At 50.3% G+C, this 22,347-nt stretch overlaps 1 protein-coding gene across 2 annotated transcripts in view; it reads right to left on the minus strand.

The window, feature by feature from the left end:
• Positions 1-22,347, minus strand: part of GALNT10 (polypeptide N-acetylgalactosaminyltransferase 10) — a 214,544-nt gene that overhangs the window by 19,487 nt on the left and 172,710 nt on the right. For both annotated transcript variants that reach the window (XM_082620416.1, XM_082620415.1), the window contains 3 exons: positions 22,031-22,216; positions 17,593-17,776; positions 12,028-12,145 (listed from right to left, as the gene is read on the minus strand). In XM_082620416.1, coding sequence (XP_082476542.1) covers positions 12,028-12,145; positions 17,593-17,776; positions 22,031-22,216 — 488 coding nt within the window. The remainder of the gene's footprint in view (positions 1-12,027; positions 12,146-17,592; positions 17,777-22,030; positions 22,217-22,347) is intronic.

Below are 22,347 nucleotides of genomic sequence, written 5' to 3' on the forward strand. Positions count from 1 at the left end.
TACTCCACGACTTCCCTGCCCTGGACATGACTCTCTGACGGCTGAGTCAGAACTCGAACTGCCTTTAGAGAGACGCACACCTGTTCAGCAAAAGCTGCTGCCAAGCCCTGAGTCCTCTGGGAGCACCTGAGCAGTCTGAGAGGGGCCCAGCTCAGGGTACACTCAACCCTTCAGAACTCCCTCTGACCCCCCAGAACACATCATACACACACAGCAGGCACCACCCCCATGGTGTTCGCTGGTTATCTAGCAGGATCCCAAGACTGGAGGGGACTCTCCATCCCGGGACATGATAAAAGCTGGAGGCATGCAATTACAACATGACTTGCCGTGGGCTGGGGAGCTGGGCAGATCTGGTCCTGGACTCCAGGTTCAGCTCATGGGCCATGTCACCTACCTGTGTACCTTCAGGCCCCCCACCTCCCTCCCTTCACAGCTGAGGCAGCAGCCACCTGAGACCCACAAAAACCACAGCACGGGGGGTTATAAGCAGACACTGTTTTCCGATCCCAACGCCACCAGTGCAGCCGCGTGACCTGGGGATGACAGTCACTGCTACCTTGCAAGGTTGCTGAGATGGACTGAGACAAGCTGTGAAGAGCTCTCAGCCTGATGCCTGGCCGTAGCAAACCTGATTAACGTTGGTCATTTCTATTTGCGAAAGAACGAGAAATACCACCACCTTGAAATGATACAGTATTTGCCCTTCTGCCCAACACCATGGTATTTTTTATCCTATGGCCTGATTTCCCAAATGGATAAAGTGAAGCTCAGAGACGTGATGTAGTTTTTCAAACAGACTTCGTGGCAGAACCTGCAACTGACCAGGAGAATGACAGTGCCAGGCGGGTGGGGGACGGTCACGGGGCTTGGTTGCCCGAGGGTCTTCTCCTCTCCCCCAAGTAATACACTGGCAGGAGAAGAGCCTAGCTGGTGGCAGAGAGAAGGGGAGCTGCAGAGCTGGCAGCAGCTGCAACCGTGTTTGGCCGGGACCCCACCATGTATGGACGGGGACAAAGACAGGCCACTGAGATGACATCTTGCAGCCCCTCTCTGCTGTCAGCTTTCTTCCCTCTCTCCCCTCCATGCCCTTCCTAGTCTCCATCCCCGCAGGGGGTGCAGCTGTCTGCTCCGGGAGCCTTGTTCCACCATAAGGAGTTTCCAGACACACCCTGCCATCTCGTTCCTTGGTGCTGTTTTCTCCTGTGGAACAGTCTTCTCCCTGGAAGCACCATGCCACTAGACAAGTATAAATCCAATTGTAAAAGCTTGCTCCCCATTCATTTTCATTGCTGCTTTGATTTATTTTATTAGCAAACATCTTTTGTGTGATGACAGGCTTCATTACAGTGTCTATAAAAGACAATTACTCGCTCTTACCTCCTAAACTGAGGAGGAAAGAAACGAGTGGTGATGAGCATCAGGAAGACACAGTGGGCCCCGGTGAGTGCGTGGCAAAGGGGCCGTCCTGCTGAGGGGACCGCGAGTGAGCAGGGGTGGGGCGAAACCTCTCTCTCAAGGAAACGGCTGCCTGGAAACCAATCAGTAATGGATGGGCACCCTCCTGCCCAGGGAGGGGAGAAGACACCAGTCAGGCATGGCTTTTGCGGCTGGCAGCTTGGCTGAGGACCCCGATGAAGTCCAAACCCTGTTCAGTTGCGCTTGGGAGCTGCACCATTAATATGCAATTAAAAGAATAATCGTCACCAATTATCCTGCATTATCTCTGAGCGTAGGAAGAACACAGGGTAGCTGTGATGAGCTTGGCTCTGGCTCTTAAGCAAGTTTCATGAATCTGAAAGCCTCAGTTTCCTCACCTGCAATATGGGATGTATTATTGTGCCTCCCTCCTAGGGTTGTGATGAGGCTGGAATGAGGTAATTCTGAAGCACAGAGGACTCTGAGCAATCCTAATGGTGCTACCTGGGCACATGGTGGCTGGCACTATGGGTGGTGGGCGCCACAAATGTGCCACGCAGTTTCCCTTCAGAAAAGAAGGAATGGCGTTGGATCCATGTCTTCTGTAAGTTCATATGATTTTGAACACATTAGTTTGTTTCGAACAACAAGATACTGTTTCAGGAAGCCTCACCAGCATGAAAGGATTTCACTCGTTCATTTTAGATGCTTATACTGGTTACAGGCTACAGTTGGTAAAAGAGCAGGAAAAAACCCAATTTTATTTTTCTTTTAAAAATCCATTTAAATTTACTTCTAGGTTAATATATGATTTTATATAATATAGTTTTAAGCATATGTGTATCTAAATTAATAAATTGAATATCTGACTGTTTCAACAATATCCTGGGGCTTCCCTGGTGGCACAGTAAAGAATCCACCTGCCAATGCAGGGGACACGGGTTCGAGCTCTGGTCCGGGAGGATCCTACATGCCGCGGAGCAACTATGCCCGTGTGCCACAACTACTAAGCCTGCGCTCTGGAGCCCGCGAGCCACAACTACTGAGCCCACGTGCTGTAACTACTGAAGCCCGTGCACCTAGAGGCTGTGCTCTGCAACAAGAGAAGCCACTGCAATGAGCAGCCTGTGCACCACCAACGAAGAGTAGCCCCTGATCGCCGCAACTAGAGAAAGCTCGTGTGCAGCAACGAAGACCCAATGCAGCCAAAAATAAATAAATAAATTAATTAAAAAAGAAAAACAATATCCTGAGGTTTTTTTTGTTTGGTTTTTTTTTTTTGCTGTACGCTGGCCTCTCACTGTTGTGGCCTCTCCCGTTGCGGAGCACAGGCTCTGGACGTGTAGGCTCAGCGGCCATGGCTCACGGGCCAAGCCGCTCCACAGCATGTGGGATCTTCCCGGACCGGGGCACGAACCCGTGTCCCCTGCATCGGCAGGCGGACTCTCAACCACTGTGCCACCAGGGGAGCCCTCCTGAGGTGTTTATAGTCAACTTGGCCAAAAAATGGGGGGTGGTTGCCTTACATTAGGGCTTTTTTTTTCTTTAATAAATGAATTCACTTAAGTTGCAGGATCTGTTAGGTTTTGGCTCATATTTGAAATAGCACAATCTCCCAACCACCCAGTGAGGGAGGTACTGGCATGCCTCTTACACATGAGGAAAGCAAGGCCTAGCGAGGTCCAGTGCCTTCCCCAGGGCTCCTCAGCTCATAAGTGGCAGAGCCCAGAGTGGAATCCAGGGTGGGGGCCCCCAGAACTAGGCAGATCTGAGACTGCACCTTTGATCTTTCTAAAGCCTGGTCCTAACCCTATCATGGTCTTCCACAAAGACCCCTCTTGGCACTTGTATTATCTGCAGGACAAAGGGGTCACCCTGTGCTTGCAGTCAAGGCCTCTGCCCCCTGCTCCGGTCACCTCCGATCCCCTCCACACCCCCTGGACACCACATGTGGATGCTGCTGGGAGCCAGCTGCAGTGCACTCACATTTCTGCTCTCTTGGGCACATGTGCTTTCCTTTCCATGAACAATGCAGCCCAGTACATTCATTCATTCATTCATTCATTCATTCACACATAGCCTGGTCATTGGTCAGTCTTGCTCTAAAACCCTGTTGGAAGAGATGGGGGCTTCCTTGGTGGCGCAGTGGTTAAGAATCTGCCTGCCAATGCAGGGGACACGGGTTTGAGCCCTGGTCTGGGAGGACCCCACATGCCGCGGAGCAACTAAGCCTGTGAGCCACAACTACTGAGCCTGTGCATCTGGAGCCTGTGCTCCGCAACGCGAGAGGCCGCGACAGTGAGAGGCCCGTGCACCGCGATGAGGAGTGGCCCCTGCTCACCGCAACTGGAGAAAGCCCTCGCACAGAAACGAAGACCCAACACAGCCAAATTAATTAATTAATTAATTAAAAAAAAAAAAAAAAAAGAAGAGATGGAACAGAAACTGGCAGCCAAGGGTGGACCAGTGACATAGAGCCTTGAAAGTGGGGTGAAGGTGTTGGTACCTGTGGGCCAACCTGCCAACCAACCTACCCATTACTCTCTTTCCACACCCCAGCCTGAGCATCCACTCTGTACAAGACCTTACCTACTGATTACAGCCACGATTTTCAGTCTTGAGTGAGCATCAGAATCACCCAGAGAGCTTGCTAAAACACAGACTGCTGGGTCCCACCCCTAGGATGTCTGACTCAGCAGGTCTCCGTGGGACCTGAGAATTTACATTTCTAACAAGTTCCCAGGTGATGCTGGTGCTGCTGGGCTGGGGACCACACTTTGAGAACTAGCGCCTCCTGGATTAGTGACAGCCCCTCTCTGGACAGTGGTGCCTGCCAGTTCACACTGTGTCTCTAGACAGCCCTGTGAGTTGGGGGTTATTAGTGTCCTTTCAATGAGGAAGTAAAGGTTCAGCAGAAAGGGCAGGTGAACTGTCCCAGGTCTCACTCAGAGTTCATTCCAGAGCTGGGCCCGGAGCCAAGGTTTTTGGCCTCTGTCTTGCTGGCCTCAAAGCTCCTTCCACGCCTGTCTTCCTGCAACTGCAGCCCATACACATCGAGCACAATGCCGACGTTATAGCTATCATAATTGATTATTTACAATATGCCAGGCGCTGAGCTAAGCTTTTAACACATTTTGATTAATAGCATGCTCACACCGACACTATGCAATAAGGATCATTCTATTGCCACTTTACAGATGAAGAAGCCCAGAGAGGTTAAGTCACTTTCCCAAGGTCACACAGCCACTAGCTGATGGAGCTTTCACCTGAACCCAGGTGGTTTAATTCCAAAGTCAATGTATTATCCCGCGCCGTTCTCCCTCCTTTTTTCCTCTTTTTTTTTTTTTTTTTTTGCGGTACGCAGGCCTCACTGTTGTGGCCTCTCCCGTTGCGGAGCACAGGCTCCAGACGCGCAGGCTCAGTGGCCATGGCTCAGAGGCCTAGCTGCTCCGCAGCATGTGGGATCTTTCCGGACCAGGGCATGAACTCGTGTCCCCTGCATCGGCAGGCGGACTCTCAACCACTGCGCCACCAGGGAAGACCCCTGCCTCCTTTTTTAACATGAAGGTTCTGATCCAAACAGCTACCACTCACTGACTGCCTTCTTTTTGTCTGTCTCCTGGCTAAACAAATGTTTTATACCATTTAATTTTTAATTTTTAATTTTTATTTTTGGCCTCGCCTTGTGGCATGTGGGGTCCCTGACCAGGGATCGAACCTGTGCCCCTGCATTGAGAGCACAGAGTCTTAACCACTGGACTGCCGAGGAAGTCCCTACCATTTAATTCTTATAACAAACCTCTGAAGAAGTTGTTATCTCCATTTTTAGCGACAAAAGACCGAGGCATGAAGAGATGGGCACGTGGCTGGTTAGGGAGTGATGTACCACAGGTGACCCTCGGGCTTCCGAGCCATCTTCCTGGAGGAATGGTGGAAGGGGCAGGTGCCCACAGACAGAGACACCCATGGAGTTTCAAATGGCTGCTCAAAGTCAGGAGCAGAATGCCTTCCCTGTTCTTGGCAGACAGCTCTTAGAAAGCCTGGGTACATGTGGCTGGGAGGAAAATGCTACATGCGGCAGAGCAAGTTCCCATCCCAGCATCCTCGGATAACCCAGCGAAGGAAGGAGCTAGCGCCGGGTTCCCGGCAGCGACACTGCAGCTGGTCTGAGTCAGAGGGGGCTGGGAGGGGCTGGTGGAAGGGATGGGGAGAGGCGATGGCAGGCTGGCACTTGTGTGGCGGCCCCAAAGGCCCTCCTGGGTGGCAACTTAACCCCCTCAGGGCTGGTCCTGACTTCTGGGGCCTCCCTGTAGCAGTGGCCTCTCTCTAGGCTGCCCCCTCCCACCAGGTGGAATGAAATGAGCACTGGGCTTAGAGGCAGGACATCTGGGATTTAGCCCTGGCTCTGCCACCTTCCAGCTGAGGGACCCTGGCCCTGTCCCCTAAGAACCTGGGGCATCAGGTCACAACATCACTCCTCACCCATTTCTGGTGTGCATGCTACTTTCTTTTCATACACCCTATTTCACTCAACCCTCCTGATGACACGTGAGTTCCAAGGAAGGAAAATCTGAGAGTTTCCTGTTTTTAAATCTGCCCACAGCAGTCTGGGGCTGGGTTGGCCTTTGGTAACTGTAACAGTGTTGGACTATGCAGACCCACCCACCACTGAGGCCTCCTGCCTCTGCTCAGATGTGGTGGGTTTCCCTCTCGGAACAAGGCTCTCCCTCATTCCCTCATGTGGCTTTCTGTCACTCCCTTGCTCAAGCGAGCCTGCCCCAAGGGACCCTCTGAATGTCTCCATCTTTCTCTCCAAGGGCAGCAGGCTGCTGCCCTTGCCTCCTGGAACAGACCCTGCAGAGGTGCGCTTGGGGTCTCCATCCTTCCCTGGGGGTCTCCTCACCGTGACTCCCTTCTCTGTAGACCTCACTTAGGGCAGAATCTCATCCCACTTGCAAATGGCCCAAACGAAGCACTGGGATGTGTATGGGGGCGGGGGAGGGGGTGGGCTGGGAGGCTGAAGAAACAACAGTCTTCCCTTCTTCTCGGTTAAAAAAATATTAATTTTTCTCCTGATTACAGAAGTGATATGTACTGATGATGAACACATTCAATGTTACAGAAACAATGAAGCAGAAAGGGACAGCCACACTGTAGCCCTCCCACCCCCGATGCCCCAAGGGACGGGAAGCTTTCATGGTGCCATAGGTCACGCCATGGGTCAGAGTACATCAAGGCAAAGGATCAGTCTGAAGTCAGACAGCAGGGCTGAAAGCTCTGTTCCAACCACGTGACATTGTGGAAGGATTTAACCCAAGATTCAGTTTCCTCATCTATAAAATGGGGGGGCACGGGGCCCCACGTTACTGCATGTGGGTGCTCAGTAAACGTTAGCTGGTAGAAAGAGATTCTTCTCAGTTTTTTGTTTGTTTGTTTGCATTTGCCATATTTTTAAGATTAAACACGAGACTATATATACATACATAAAAACAAAATTTTCACATCTTTTTTTAAAACTGAATTTTGGAGGCATCTAACTTCTTTTACATACTATTTCACTGTTGGGATGTGCTCTGACTTATTTATCCCCTAGGGATGTACATTTAGGTCATTTTCGGTCTTCCCCTTTCGTAAGTCATGCTTCAACAGATAGCTCCTACCTCAATCTTTGGTCTGTCTCTCTTGGCTAAACTCCTGGGCGTGAAATTTTGGGTAAAAGAATGTGCTTGCTTTGAAATGTAACGGATTCTGCCAAATTGTTAACAAAAGATATATCCACTTACATTGCGCCAAGGCCCACATCTTTCTCACGCCAGCTCAGCCATGTTGTCCCGTGGACACTTCTCCTCTCCTGGACCTCATAGTTGAAGACATCCTCACCTCAGCCTCCTGGGGACACTGTGCAGGTCCCTTTTCTGCTGGTCCTGCCGCCACCACCTCTAATCCAACCACCCTCGCGTCCATGTAAGGCCAAGGGCTTTCTCCACAGCACCTTATTTGAGCCTCTCTTGGGTAGGAAGGAAAACTCTATCGGCACCATCTGGGATGTGAGGGCCAGAGAGATCAAGCAATTGGTCCAGGGTCTCCAGGTGGACAGAGAGCAGAGATGAGAAGCCAGTGCCCTGCCTTCTCACTGAGTACCTTTCCCGCCACATCGCCATTACCCAAAGATGCAGATATAAGCCTGGGAAGGGCAGGATGAAGGAAGTTGTATCAGATAGGAATTGATGCCACTAACAGTTATCTAAAACACCTATTCTGGGCCAGAAATTGGGGTATAGAGATGGACAAAACCCACTCCCTGCCTCGAGGAAGCTCAGAGTGCAGTGGGGGAGACAGGCCAACCCTTGGGTCCTGTCAACAGGAGGTACTGGGTGCCATGCTGGGAGTGACATTCGGGTGGTCCCTAAGCATCACAGGGAGCTCAGGTAAGGCTGAGAGGACGCCATATAGATGAGCTGAACCCAGAAGGATGACTGTGGGCTGGCCAGACTAAGGAAGGGCATTTCAGGACAGTGTGTGCCTCCAAAGATAGCCAGGCATGTGAGCCTGGGGCTTGTAAGCAGTTCTGTATGGGTCAGGTGGACATCGGTGGTTTGCCCCGCCCCGCCTCCATTCCCCCTTCTGCACACAATGCCTGGGCTTTCCTTTAGGGAGCCAGCTCATCGCACTTTCCCAGCTCCAGGATGGGCATGTGACCAATCAGACTCAGACTGCAGCTTACAGATCAGAACATTGCTCAGGGAGGGGCAAGGGACCAGAAAGCCAATGAGACTCGACTTGGGGACTTACGACAGGAATGATGGGAAATAGAAACTCTTTTTCCCACTGGGCTGCTGGGTATTTCCACAAGGGAAAACTTGCCCGAGAAGAAAGCCAACCCAGATGGAAGCAGAGCTGAGGGACTAAGCGAGATGGAGCCTAGATGAGATGGGTTAGTCCCTGGATCCAGCCGGGTCTGGAGGGTCTACCCTGGAATTTCAGTTGTGTGGGCCAATCAATTCTAATTTTTTTGCTTAAGTCAGACTGGGGTCAGACTGATCAGGATTTTGGTGACCTGTTACCAAGAGTCCAGACTAACGCAATGCGGAGGAGAGTGGAGAGAAAGCAAGGGACGGTAAGCAGTTCGTGGAGATGGGTGTAGGCCAGGCACAGGGTTAGAGATTTATCCGACCACTAGAACCGGGAAGAATCTAACTGCCAAGCAGGAGAACTCTCATATGTGACCGTGCCTTTTGGAAACAGAAGCTCTGTTGGCTGAGAGGGGGGTGGGGGGAAAGAGTCAATGACTCTCCTAGAAATTTCAGAGCCTTCGGAACATCTTTTCTGGAGTTTTCCCATCAGGATAGATGGCCTGGTCTGAAATTGGAGCCAAATTATTAATCCATCAGCCCTGATGGCACGTATCAATTTGTCTTTTTTTTTTTAATGTATCAATTTATCTTAATTTCTGAAAATACACTCATGCCTTTCAGACCAGTCTCTCTTCTCTGTCACCAAGAAGAAAAGGGATCTCAGCAGAGGTTAATCACAGGGAATTTGGCCCTTCGTAAATGCCCTGCTCTGGCTGAAACATAATGCCCGGCATTCAAGGGAGGCGTCGCCGGCAGACGCAGACAAAGGGGCTCTCCTGTGCCCTCAGCACTGTGGGCAGGCCTTCCGCGGGAGCCCGGGAGACAGTGCACAGGCAGAGGGGCTGCCGCCAGCTCCAGGAACTCGGCGCTCTCAAAGCCCGGAGAGAGAAAGCCCAGGGAGAAATGTCTCCCTTTCAGACCTGGGGGACTCCTCGTTACACTGTCTCATCTCCTCTCCAGAGTGAAGGAGATAATTGGATCAAATGGCAACAGGAGCCAGCCTCCCTCCCCCTCCCCATGAGACTTCCAATACGGCTTCATTACCGTGTCTTTTGTAAATAAACTGTGGTGGGAAAATGCCAATTGTTCTGCCATAATTGCCTGATGAGCATCATCAAATGGGTCTTTGAAACGCACAGACTGAAATCATTTTGGGTTTAGAAGCTCCTTTGTGCTCATTTTTCTCCAATCACTCTTCTCCACAGAGGGAGTTTCTGAAGGGGAACTTCCTGACCAAGGAGGCTGGTATTGGCCAGTATTACACCTGCTCTGAGTATTCAACCAACAATTATTTATTAAGTGCCTTCTCCCTGTCAGGCAACCCTTTTGGTTCTTGGGATACAACAGACAAAGATGGTTACCCTACTGAAGTTTACATTCTGGTGAGAACTCAGAACACTGATGTGCCCATTTCTGGGAACAAACTTAGTAGAAAACTTCATAAATTAAGTTTGTTTAATTGACAGATTGAGGAACTGTGAAGTCAAAACTCTTCTGATTCCTTGTATGTGATTCCACTGTAAGGATGTGACATTTGGAAAATTAGATTGCATGGGCTAGGGATACTAAATAAATGTCATATGTGCCATCACTCGCCAAACCTGCACCCAGGGCAGACATCACTAATCAATCACCACTCCTTTTCTGATAAGCTCAGTCACAGCCTCGCAATACATATTAACACAGAACTGGGGCAGCTCCTACTAATGGATCAGAGTTGGCTGGGAGAGCAAACCTATTTCTGACTTAGACTGTTACTAGTTCACTTCATTGAGAGGCTGCAGGATATCCTAGTAAGTTAACCCCAGGAGGAGGCAAAAACTGAGAAGAAAAAGCAAGAGATTACAGCCAACCTCTTAGGCTAGTTTTCCTCTCAAGTGCTCTCACGTCCCTGCAGAGGCCTATACAACACGGCGGTGAGAGCATGGGCTTTGCAGTTGGGCAGAACTGGGTTCAGGTCCTGGTTCTGTTAGTTTCAACTGTGTGGGACCTGGGTCTGAGTTCCACTTGCCCCCCTGTGAAATGTTTATAATAATGATACCACCCTCCTAGGGTTGCTTTGAGGATTAAATAAGCCAATACTTGTGAAGGGCTCCACACAGGGTCCTGCCAGCTCTGATCATGGCTGGACTTGAGTTGCTGCACACCAGGGTGGATGCACAGTTGCTGACAGCTGGCATCTGCTCTGACTGATTGGTACTTGTGTCATTATTTAGGGGGCTGGCCCCCTTACGGGAAACAACTTCAGAAGTCTGAAGGTGAAATGGACATAGACCGCCTTTCAAACCAAAATAATGTTTCAGTAGAATTCCAGGTTGCTTTCTTGCTGATCAAGAATTTATGTCCCCCAGTTCTGAACTGCTCACCCAGTGGCGTACACAAGGACAATGACAATAATGAAAATAATTTTTAGGATATTTATTAAGAAGCACCTAACAAGAATGGACTTATTTAATCCTCTCAACAACCCTGTGAGAATTAAAGTATCATTAAACCCATTTTATGGAAGCAGAAACTGAGGCTCAGTGAGGTTAAGGATTCTTTGTCCAAGATCACACAGCTGGTACGAAGTAGCAGAGCTACGACCTGACCTAGGCAATCTAACCCCAGTGCCGAAACCTTAATTGCCGTGTGTGACAACGGTCCTTTGCATAAGAAGTTGATGCCCGACTTGGCAGGCATCTGGGTTGTGTATTCACAGGGCTCAGCCCAGTTATGCTGCTGGCCATCCCTCATGGGTTGGGGATATGCCTTACCAGGGGTTCTAAGAGTGTTAGAAGCAGGCCCTGGCCAACCACAGGGGCACAGGACAAGCTAACCTTCCCCTCAGAGGGACTAAGCCTCTGTTCTTCACTTGAGATCAATACAAAAATCCCACAAAAAGGGGAGGAATGGGGCCTCAGAAGTTTGCATCGTTAACTAGTAACCATCACCTCCTTTACTACCATTGTCAGAAGCTTCTACAGCACATGGGCTGGTCTAATAGGTTACAGTAAATATATTTTCACTGACCCTTTAATAATTTCTACCAGTTATTAATTGGTTGTGTCCCCAGGTTGGGTGCTAACCACTTTCTAGATATTATCTCATTTAATCTTCACAAAAGCTCTGTAAAGTAGGTAGTATGATTATTCTCTTAGATGAGGGAAGAAGGCTCAGAGAGGTAATCTAACTTGCCCAAAGTCACACAGCTACTGAGTGATGGAGTTGGGATTGGAACCCAGGCTTCTCTGACTCCACAACTCAAGCTCTTAGCCCCTGGTCTCTGTACATCAAACTCCAGCAGAGACAGATACAAAGGGAAGACTCGAGAGGGGTGGCCAGGAACCACTAAAGACAAGTTGGTTTCTGTGAGGCCAGGGGACCATTCTCACAGCAGAGCTTCCTGCCGGCCCACGTGTCTTGTTCGGCCATTGTGCTCTCTCTTCCCCTCTGCTGGTCTGCTGGGCGTCTCAATGGGAGACACACCATCTCTAGTGGAAGTGAGGCCTGTCTTATTCCAACACTGTCATCTGAGAAGGGACAATGCAAGGCAAACACCAGCCAGAGCTGTGGCTGAGGCCAGCCTTTGGCAACCTGAGGATCTCCATGCTGCCGCCTCCGCTCCGCACTCCCTACCAACACACACACAGCAAGCAGTGGCTGGCGGCTCCTGACTTGTTCACCAAGCTCAGACAGATGCTAAGCAGGCAGCCTGCCAGGACAGGCGCCACAGGCACCCTGCCAAGAACAAGGGGGCTTCCCGAGAGCTCACCTTGAATGAGATTTCATACTGCTCCCCTCCCCAGATCTCCAAGCCTGGGTCGTACCCGCCCAGCTCCCAGAACCACTTCCGATCCACAGCGAACAGTCCGCCGGCCATCACGGGAGACCTGCGGGAAGAAGAACCTGGTGTGAAGACGGGGACGTCCTGGCCGTGCGCTCCTTGGGTATCCTGCTCTCGGCCACTGCTGTTCTCCCAGGGGTGATGCTCCCCGCTACTCTGTGAACACAGCCCACTTGTCCAGCAGGGAATCCAAAGCCCTTCTGAGTGAGGCCCCTGGCTTTCTTCCTTCTTGCCTATACTTCTTCATAAATGCTACATTTTAACCAATGGACCCCAAATTCCTTTACGTGGTTAACACCTAAGAATACTTGTGAAATGAAACCATAGTGTTTTTTCCCTGTGGGCCTTGTAGCTGTACTATATATATATATATATATATATATATATATATGCATATTTATATCTAATCTCTAGCCTTCCCATTGATTAAATGATCTGAATCAGGTCTTTCCAAGCCTGTCTAGGCTGTAGAATGTCTTAGAGAGATGAAAACACTCTGGGCCCGACCCCAGACCTACAAAACAGTCTCTGGGGAAATGGAGCTTAGGAGTCTGTGTTTTTGGATAAGATTGTTTGATGATTCTCACTCTGTAATCCCAGCATAGATATTTTTTTTTCTGCTGAGAGTTTATAGAAGAAGCCACAGTCACTGTTCTTTCAGTTAAACTGAAGATTAACTCCGCTCATTCATTCTCTCATTTGTTTCTTCATCGAGTACCAGCTGAGAAGCAGATGCTGGAAGAATCTGGAGGTAAATCAGGGTCAGATGGAATCTTCAGGGGATGCCAGCATGGCAGGGCAGCCACCTCAGGAGAGGAGGACCCAGAAGACAGGTGGGGTGTAACAAGGACCTCTGGGAGGCACAGCCAGCACTATGGGAAAGGAGGGAGCGTCTGCCTCCAGGTTTTCGGGGTGAGGAGGGAAGCTGGGGCAAGAGTCAAGGAAGGATGCTCAGAGGGTGGCATTCGAGGTGGCTAGGAACAAAGTGAGAGCTTGGGGGAGGGGAAGGCACCCGGGAGGAGAAAGCATGAGCTCGGGGGCAGAGATGATCAAGCGTGGGGTGTGGCTTGCCCAAGTTCCCCACAGCGCCTCCCGTGGGGCCAGCACCTGGGAGGGGCCACCAGTGTTTTCTGTGTGAAAAGCTCTCTGAGTGGCTGTGGCCTTGTCTGACTCCACTGGAAAACTCCAAACCCTCCAAGGAAAACCATTCCAGCAGCAACCTCCACGGACCCTCCTGGCTTGGGGAACTGCACGCTCAGGGAAAGTGGACTGACTTGGAAAGAGGTGAGTTAACCCACATGCCTTGCAAGGCTTCCTGCAGTAGATGGGCCCTGATAGCACAGGAGGGGACCCCTTTAGAAAGGACTCCCTTGATCACTGACCGAGGCCTTGAATCTGCCAGGCGCTGTACTGAGCTAAATTACTACCAAAATGAATTTACTCCTCATGTTGACCTCATGAGCCCAGATCAGAAACGGGGAAATCCTCACTGCAAACTCAGCTCTCCCCAAACCTGTGGTCGGGCCTGGGGTGAAGATTTTAGCCCCGGAACCCTGTGCTGCTGGGTACGGGAGCCACTGGCCACATGCGGCTTACTGACACTTGCAGTGTGGCTGGTGTGAACTGAGAGGTGCTGGCAGTGTGAGATACACACTGGATTTCTCAGACTTAATGTGAAGAAAAGAACAGAAAAGATCTCATTCATAATTTGAAAGCGTTGGTCACATGTTAAAATGAGAATATTCTAGATATACTGGGTTAAATGAAATACATTACTAAAATGAATTTTATCTGCTTCCCTTTACCTTTTTTTAACGTGGCTATGAGGACATTCAGAAGTACATATGTGAGTCGCATTATACTTCTACAGGACGGTGCTGATTTAACCTCTTTGAGCTGGTTTCCCCATCTACACAGGGACGTAGAGCTACACTTGCTAGCTCACACTGCTAATACCGTTTTGAAAGTAGCCAGTACTATAGGAAAGTAAGGTGTTAGTAGTATCAACTTTCTTCTGTCTTATGAAGGTTGTAGGGTTTCCGGTTTTTCTGGCTGGAGCCATGATGCTTGGAGGGCCAGAGAGTGCTTCTGGCTCGGTGCTTCATGGGAAATCAAACCTAAGACTCTGCACAAAAACATCAGCCTGGGTGGAAGCCAGCAGCAGGGGCCGTGGTAGGATAGGCAGGATATTAGCTGTAAGGCATTTTGGATGCTCGAGGGTTCACCTCCACAGGGAGGCCTCTCCCCTAGCCTGGTCTGTTTTCTGCTGTGTTCAGCAGTAATAATAACAACAATTCTGAGCATCTCGTGTGTGCCACCCACCTCACCAACATCACCAGCTCTCACAAAGCCCTATTACTAGCCCTCTTTTCACATGGAGAAATGTGAAATTCAGAAATGTTATATGCTCTGCTCAAGGGCATGTAGTTAGTAAGTGGGTGAGCTGCCACCAAAGCCTGTGTCTTTCAAATATCATGACACGGCTCTGTGCCTGCAGTGTGCCCACTTGCCGAGCACCATGGGGAGGTGTGCAGACAATGACCAGGATTTCTTAGTGGCCTGTTCCTGGGGTTTTGTCCAAGTGCAACAAAGAAGAGAGACTTCTGGAAGGAACTGGAGGGTACAAAGGGTGGAGAGTCCCTCGGGAAGCATCTGGGCCAGTGGCTCTCAAACTTGGCCATATGTCAGCATCATCTGGGAACTGACGCCTGAATTCCCCACCCTGAGACTCTGGTGTAACTGGACTCAGGGGCAGCCTGGGTGGTTCTTCTTCTTCTTTTTTAAAAATTTTTATTGGGGTACAGTTGATTTACAATGTTGTGTTAGTTTCAGGTGTACAGCAAAGTGAATCTGTTATACTTCTTCTGCTGCTGCTGCTGCTTCTTCTTTTTATTTTTAACTTTATTTTAATAACTTTATTATTATCTTATTATTCTTTGTTTTAAATAAACTCCCCAGGTGATGGCAACATGCAGCTAGGGTTGAGAGTCCCTGCTCTAGGGCTGGGCCAACCCCTTTAATATCCAGACGAGGAGACTGAAACTGCAGACAAAACTAGCTGGGCCTCTGCTTCTAACCAGCTGCACGACCTGCACCCACCCCTCCCATATCCTGCAACAAGGAGACTGAATGGGCCAAGACCCACCATTACGTACCTTTCAAATCTAGGGCCTATGAGTTGGCTTATGGCAAAGATTCAAACCATAAAAGGGGGTTCTGGTTACCCTAAAAATTCCATTTTCTGGAGCAGCCTGCCTAACCTCAGCCTCTGCTACATGTCACCTTGGGCAAGTGTCACTTCACTTCTTCTCTGAACCACAGGATCCCCATCAGTCAAGTGGAGAGAGTTCCACCAACACCCAAGGGCATGTTGTGAGAATCAAGCACGGTCATGTCAGCTGGAACTGCTTTGCCAAGTCAGGCCAAATGTTAGTTACTCCTGTTATTAGCATTCTTCTCCAAGAATTCAGGACAACTGGGGGCTGACTCTGGGGCATACTGGGGTAGGACCTGGCTGCACGATGTGGTGTTGGCTAGACCGTATCTGTGGCCTAAGAAGGGCTCTAATAGTAGTGTCTGACCATGTTTAGGATACAAGAGGTCAGGACCAGAGCACAAACGTCTGGCCTGCTGAGGAAACACAGGGGATCCACTCACGCCCTCCACTCTCAGCTCATGCTACTCTCTTGCCCCGGTCACCTTCCATTTCCTCAAGCAAGCCCACCTCTTCCTACCTCTGAGCCTTCCCTGGGGCTCACAGCATTAGGGGCCCCCCAGAAACCCTGGGTGCACTGCGCCCATGAAGATGGCTGAGCCGGCAGCAGCCCCTCTTTCTCAGATGGGGAGGGTGAGGCAGAGTGGCTGGACTTCACTGGGGCCAAGCCGTGGTTAGGCAGGGGTGGTAGACAGAATAATGGCCTCCCAAAGAAGCCAACGTCCTAATTCCCGGGACCTGTGACTCTGCTGCCTTACACAGCAAAGGGCCTTGCAAGGGTGACTAAGTGAAGGATCTTGAGATGGGGAGACTATCCCGGGTTACCTGGATAGGTCCAATGTAATCACAAGGGTCCTTATAAGTGAAGAAAGAGGCAGGGGGGTCAGAGAAGGAGACGTGATGATGGAAGCAAGAGACTGGGAGAGGGAAGGGGGAGGGAGGTGTAGGGGGAGACAAGGAGAGGGAGGAGGAGAAGACTGGAAGATGTTATGTTGCTGGCTTGGAAGATGGAGGGAGCCATGAGGCAAAGAATGTGAGCAGCCTCTAGAAGCTGGAAAAGGCAAGGAAATGGATCCCTTCCTGGGGCACCAGGAGGAAACGCAGCACTGCCAACACTAAATCAGTAAGACCCTTTCAGACTTCTGACCTCCAGAACTTTAAGAGAATAAAGCCGTGTCGTTTTATTTTATTTATTTATTTATTGGCTGTGCCGCGCGGCATCTTAGTTCCCCGACCAGGGATTGAGCCTGCGCCCCCTGCAGTGGAAGCGCGCAGCTCCAACCCCTGGACCACCAGGGAAGTCCCTGTGTTGTTTTAATAAGCCAGTAAGCTTGTGGTAATTTATTACTGCAGCGACAATTAGGAAACTAATCAGGAAACCAATACAGCTGGAGAGGTTGGACTTTGGCTTTGTACCCAGAGGTCTTTCCACACCTCTGGCAGGAGAGCTGGAGTGGCTCACGTGACAGCTGCAGGGATGGCGAGCCCACTGTGGGAGGAAAGACCCTTCTGGAGCTTGGGGTACCAGAGGGGCACTGGGCTCTGTTTCTGGCTTAGCCACTAGCCCACTGTGTCCCCAGGGAAGCCTCTCCCTGTCCTGGAGCCCGAGTCTCCTCATCTGCAAGAGGTTGGAGTCCGTTACCTGTAGGCTCCCTCTAGCTCTGCCATTCCAGGATGCTACGGGTCCGATCCACACACCCGCAGCCCACACTTCCACCGTGAGACAAGCTATTTCCCTGATACTTCCAAGAGGGTGTAACTGATGGATGGGAAAGTCGGCTCCAGAGGCAGACAGACCTGCAAGGCACTGAGCCTTTGCCGCTTCACAGCTGTGTGATCTGGACAGGCTGCTTAACCTCTTGGAGCCTTGGTGTCCCCATTTGGAAAACATGGATCTTAATTTTTACTACATATGCTGTTGGAGGTTAAATAAGATCACCGTGTAGTGTGCTCAGCACTGCGCCTGGCACTTAGAAAGTGTGCAATAAATGGTGGTGTCAATGACAATGACAATGATGATGATGATGATTACAACTGGGTGCTAGGCTTGCCACCCCCGGCTGGTAGTCCTCGGGGTGGGCAAGGAAGAGGTGATCAGCTTGGAGGTCCGTGAGCCAAGGCTCCGTGACAAGCTGGGAGGGACTGTGCTTCTGTTGGGGACGTCTGCCCTGGCTCCCCTGCACTGGACTTTTGGGGGAGGTGGCAATCCTGAGTTGTGTGTGTTAGGGAGGGCTCCCTGGGGTCAGCCACTGGGACCGGCCTGGGTCACTTGTACTTACTCAAATGGGTCGCTGGGGTCAGCTTTCTGCAGTTCTGGAGGGATCGGGATCCGCTTATAGTACATCTCCCAGTCAAAGGCGCCCCGCATGGCATCCCCCGCCTGTGTCTCATACCGGAAGTCGTCGTGGTCAATCACATCGATCATTGGGCACACAATGGTCTTGCGGTTCCGAGCAATGCGGTCTGAAGAAGCCAAGAGATGCCCATTAAGGAGGCCGGATGGGAGAGCAGCTACATGCATGACCCTGCTCTGCAACTTATTCACATTTTTAACGTTTCCTGGGTGATTTCTCTGAACACTTGAGTTTGAGAATCCATGAGGAAGAAAGCGCACTAGCTTTAAGCAAGATGGTCCAGGGCTCCCAGCCCATCCTGCCGTCCACGAGAGCCAGCTACATCTCAGCCTCAGCATTCTCCTCTGTGAAATGGGGAGAAGAGGGTCTGGTTGCAGGAGTACTGGATACAGTAATGCTTGAAGGTGTTGAGCACAGGTGTCTGTCATGCTCAGCACTGCTATGGAAAGAGATTAACTTCCTTCTGGGAGGGTCCCTGTTCTGGCCCTCCCCATTCCGAGTCCTGAACCTGACTTGTGGCTCAGCAGCCAGGCACTCCAGCACTTGCCCCTCATGGCTGCCTGTCCCTGAGGCTCCCTAACACCTCTTAGCTGCCGTCAGAGAACAAATGATCCTTGCAAGAGAGTCCAGCTCATGTTTTCCAACAGTCAGAACTACTGAAGAGGGAACAGACTATCCCATGAGCTCCTCAGGACTGGAGGTGTGCAAGCAGGGCCTGGTGGACCTCTGCCCTGCAGGAATGCTGCAGGCAAGGTGACTGAAGATAGCAAACGGTGGTCTTAACCTAGATGGCTCTATGTCCCGTTCAAGCCAGGGAGAAGCTGATTGTATAAAATTCACTCTCTGCCCTTCAGTGCGCTTCCTGCCAAGAAGCCCTGACTACAGCCAGCAGGTGCCACTGACTGGGGCAGATGATCTGCCATGAGGGGCAAGTGGGCTGTGCTTGGGTGCCTGGCTGCTTGGGCCAGGAGTCAAGTCCAAGTCTTGGAATGGGGAGCCTGGTAGGGCCAGGGTAGGCGGGCAGCTGCCTAGGGCCCAGGCTTCATCAAGCTACAGCAGATTTTTCTTCCAGGAGAGAAAGCAAAGAAAAGTTTTGCCTTTTTCTAAACTGCAAGACACGATCCATAGGTGGGTCATGAAACTATGTGTGTGTGTGTGTGTGTGTGTGTGTGTGTGTGTGTGTGTAGTGAAGCAAAAAAGAATGTCAGGGTGCATTCTAGGTGATGAGGGAAAGTAGTTTTGGGAAGTATTTCAGTCATACTGCATCAGTGTGTACATTTGTGTACTGAATTGACATGTCTAATGTATTTCTGTGGCACATGGTCAAAAAACTGAGAAATGGTGCTTTTGATGCTGTGTCCCCAAGTGTAGATCTGGGGTCACCAGTGCCAGAAGCACCGAGGGTGTGTTTAAAAAAACCCCCTAGGGCTGGCCTGCCCCAGGCCCACTGAATCAGGATCTCTTAGGGTGGAGCCTGGATCGGCCTTGTGGACATGCTCCCTAGGGATTAAAGAAGCAGAAGAATCTTCCCAGGGAAAGATCTAGAAAAGGGCCTCCCTTCCTGATAATTCATGGCCACATGAGGGATTTCCCTTCCACAGAGGGTGTGTGCTGAGGACACCGTGCTCTGCTGGATGCTGGCTGATTGGGGGAGGTGTAAGGTCAAGGCGGTGGCATCAGAGGTAGCATTCCACGGTGCTGTACTCACTTGAGGACACAATGCCCAGGTGCAAACCCTGGTTTTGTCATCTATGAACAGTATAACCTTGGAAAAGGTTATCTGATGCCTCTGAACCTCTGTTTCCTGGCCAACAAAATGGAGGAAGACAGCACCTATTTCCTGGGATCTCTGTGAAGGCCAAGTGGGACGATGGGGCCAAGATGCTTAGCCTAGCCTCGAGCACGTGACCAGCCCTCTGCGGACAACCTTTGTGCCCAGGATCACTGAAAGCAGCTCAGAAGCAGGAGGTGGAAGGGTGAGCATCCCCCTCATTCTCTCTGCCCTTCAGTTTTCTCATTTGCAACATGTGGATAATAAGGCCTGCCCTGTCCGCTTTACCAGTCACATTCAAATGTGGGCTGTGATCAAAAAAAGATAAGGGACTAGCAGAGGCATGATGATGATGACGACGATGATGATAATGATGATGACAGTGATGATGGTGGTGATAGAGATGAAGAAAATGATGAACAACAGTGGCTTTCCTTTCAGGGGAGCTGAATCCCTTTCAGGCTCAGAAATGCCTACTCTCTAAAGAAGGCAGAGTGAACTGTGCATGTTCATGGTTTCAGAGACAAAAGCCGTGATGGGCTTGGTCAGCTGCTCATATTAGCAGGGACAGACTTTTACATCTACACCAGTGGTTCACATTTCTACTGGAAAAAGGGAAAAAGAAGAGGAAGAATATTTCTTCCATGTATGGCTGCAGATTATGAAAATTACCCTCATATATTTCCATAGAAACAGAGTTAAGGCTGTTAACACAAGGGTTAAGGCTTGTTAACCGCAAGCTCAGCTTCATGTTCTACCACTTCAGTCTCTTTATGAGTCACTGAATGGCCCCCCCACCCCAAACGCAATGTTCCTTCAGGACTATAAATTAGATGATTTATTATTTTTTTTAAATTAAAAACAAATATTTTATTTACTTATTTGGCTGCATTGGGTCTTAGTTGCGGCACGCAGGATATTTCCTCATGGCGTGCAGGATCTTTTGTCATGGCATGCGGGCTTCTCTAGTTGCAGCACATGGGCTCAGTAGTTGTGGCATGTGGGCTCTCTAGTTGCAACATGTGGGCTTAGTTGCCCCATGGCAGGAGGGATCCTAGTTCCTGAACCAGAGATCAAACCCTCGTCCCCTGCATTAGAAGGCAGATTCTTAACCACTGGACCACCAGGGAAGTCCCAATTAGGTGATTTACAGTGAAGCCTTTTCTCTTTTTTGTTCTCTTTCTGTCATGAGAGGCAGATGCAGATCTCTTCGTTTAATTAGGTAAACAGTTTACCAGAAGATCTGGGTTATATCCTTTTCCTAACCCAGTGGGATCGTGGACCCTTGGGGTCAGAAGCATATCATCTGATATTAATTAGAGTTTCATGCTGATCTGTGTTAGGAAACAAACTTGCTAGGTTATCCCATTAAACCGTGTGGGTTTTGCTTTCTGTCCTCACTTCTGAATGGGGGCCTAACCAGTGCTCCCCGAAGTATAGTCCCTGGACCAGCAGCACTGGCACCACCCGGAGGCTGTTAGGAATGCAGCTTCTAAGGCCCCATCCCAGACCTCCTGAACCAACCGCTCTGGAGCAGGGCTCAGCACTCTGTGTGTTAACAAGTCTTCTAGGTGATTCTGATACACACTCAAGTTTGCCCTAAACTCGAGTCCTCTTTGCTCCCTATGCTTTCTGTTACGGAGAGCATACCCATCCAGTTTTGAGGCGTTCACTTTTTTCTCTGGATTGACAGATCTTCCCCACCCTGCCTCCATCTCTGTCCCTCATCTGACTCCCAGCCCCAGTAGGACATTTCCTCTTCAGCATCCACATGTCAGCAGCAGCTCAATGCCTTCCTCAAAGCTCAGAGCCTAGGGATTCAGACCTGGTTCTTCAACCAGCCATGAGGCACCTCACTGCCCAGCAGCCAGGCCTCGTGTCTCCCTTCTGTCCACAAGCCTATGTGGACGACTCCTGGATCACGCTGCCCTCTGTCTGGAGCCCTTACCTGACAGCTGTCAGAAACTCTCCAAAGAGGAAATGAATTTAGGGAGGCAGTGTGGAATCCTGAAAGAAGATACACTTTGGAACCAGAAAGATGGTGACTTTGACACTTATTGCCCAAGGGAACAAGTGAGTCACTCAAAATCTGTGAACTTTAGTCTCTTCTATTATAAAAAGGGGACACTTTCGACCTGGCATGGTTTTGTGAGGGCTGAAGATAAAGCTTACAGCCTTCCCTGCTCACAGCAGCAGTGCAGTGAATGATAACTGTTCTAAGTTGGTATGATGGTGTTCCCTACAATTTGGCTCTTAGCAGTAGGCAGCCTTGGCTTGCTTTCCAATAACACCTGAAGTAACCTGGGAGAAGCAATCATGTCACTAGACACTAATGTGCTTTATGACTTTGGGCAAGTCACTTCCCCTCTCCGAGTCTCAGCTTCCTCCTCTGTAAAATGAAGGGACAGAACTTTTAAGGCTGCTCTGAGCACCCCTGAGGGCCTGATACCCTCGTGGTGCCTGGCATTGTGCTGGGTGCATCTCAAGCAGGCAAGGGAAGCCTTGTAGTATAGATGACTCCCTGCAGAGAGCAGGACCGGAGGCCAGTGGCTCACTCCAGGCCGCCTACCTCACCTTGCAAGCCTCCCTTACCGAGCAAGGGGGGGAGCCAGTTGACATTGGCTTCACAGTGTGAGTCCAAGAATGTGATGACATCCCCAGTTGCTGCTGAGGCCCCCAGCATCCGGGTCCTTATCAGCCCTTCCCGTTTCTTGGTTCGGAGAATCCTCACACTGGGGAAAAGGGCCATGTAGTCTTCAAGTGGCTTCTTCAGGTGTTCTGTGAGGGAGAGAGAAGAGGACAGATGGACAGATGGGTGAGTAATCATTCTTGTGACCCCTTCCTTACATGTGCACTGCACTTTACAGTTTAGATACAGCTTTCCAGTGCACTGTCTCATTGGACCTTTC

Source organism: Mesoplodon mirus, assembly GCF_964341445.2.
Source record: "Mesoplodon mirus genome assembly, chromosome: 5".
NCBI lineage: Eukaryota > Metazoa > Chordata > Mammalia > Artiodactyla > Ziphiidae > Mesoplodon > Mesoplodon mirus.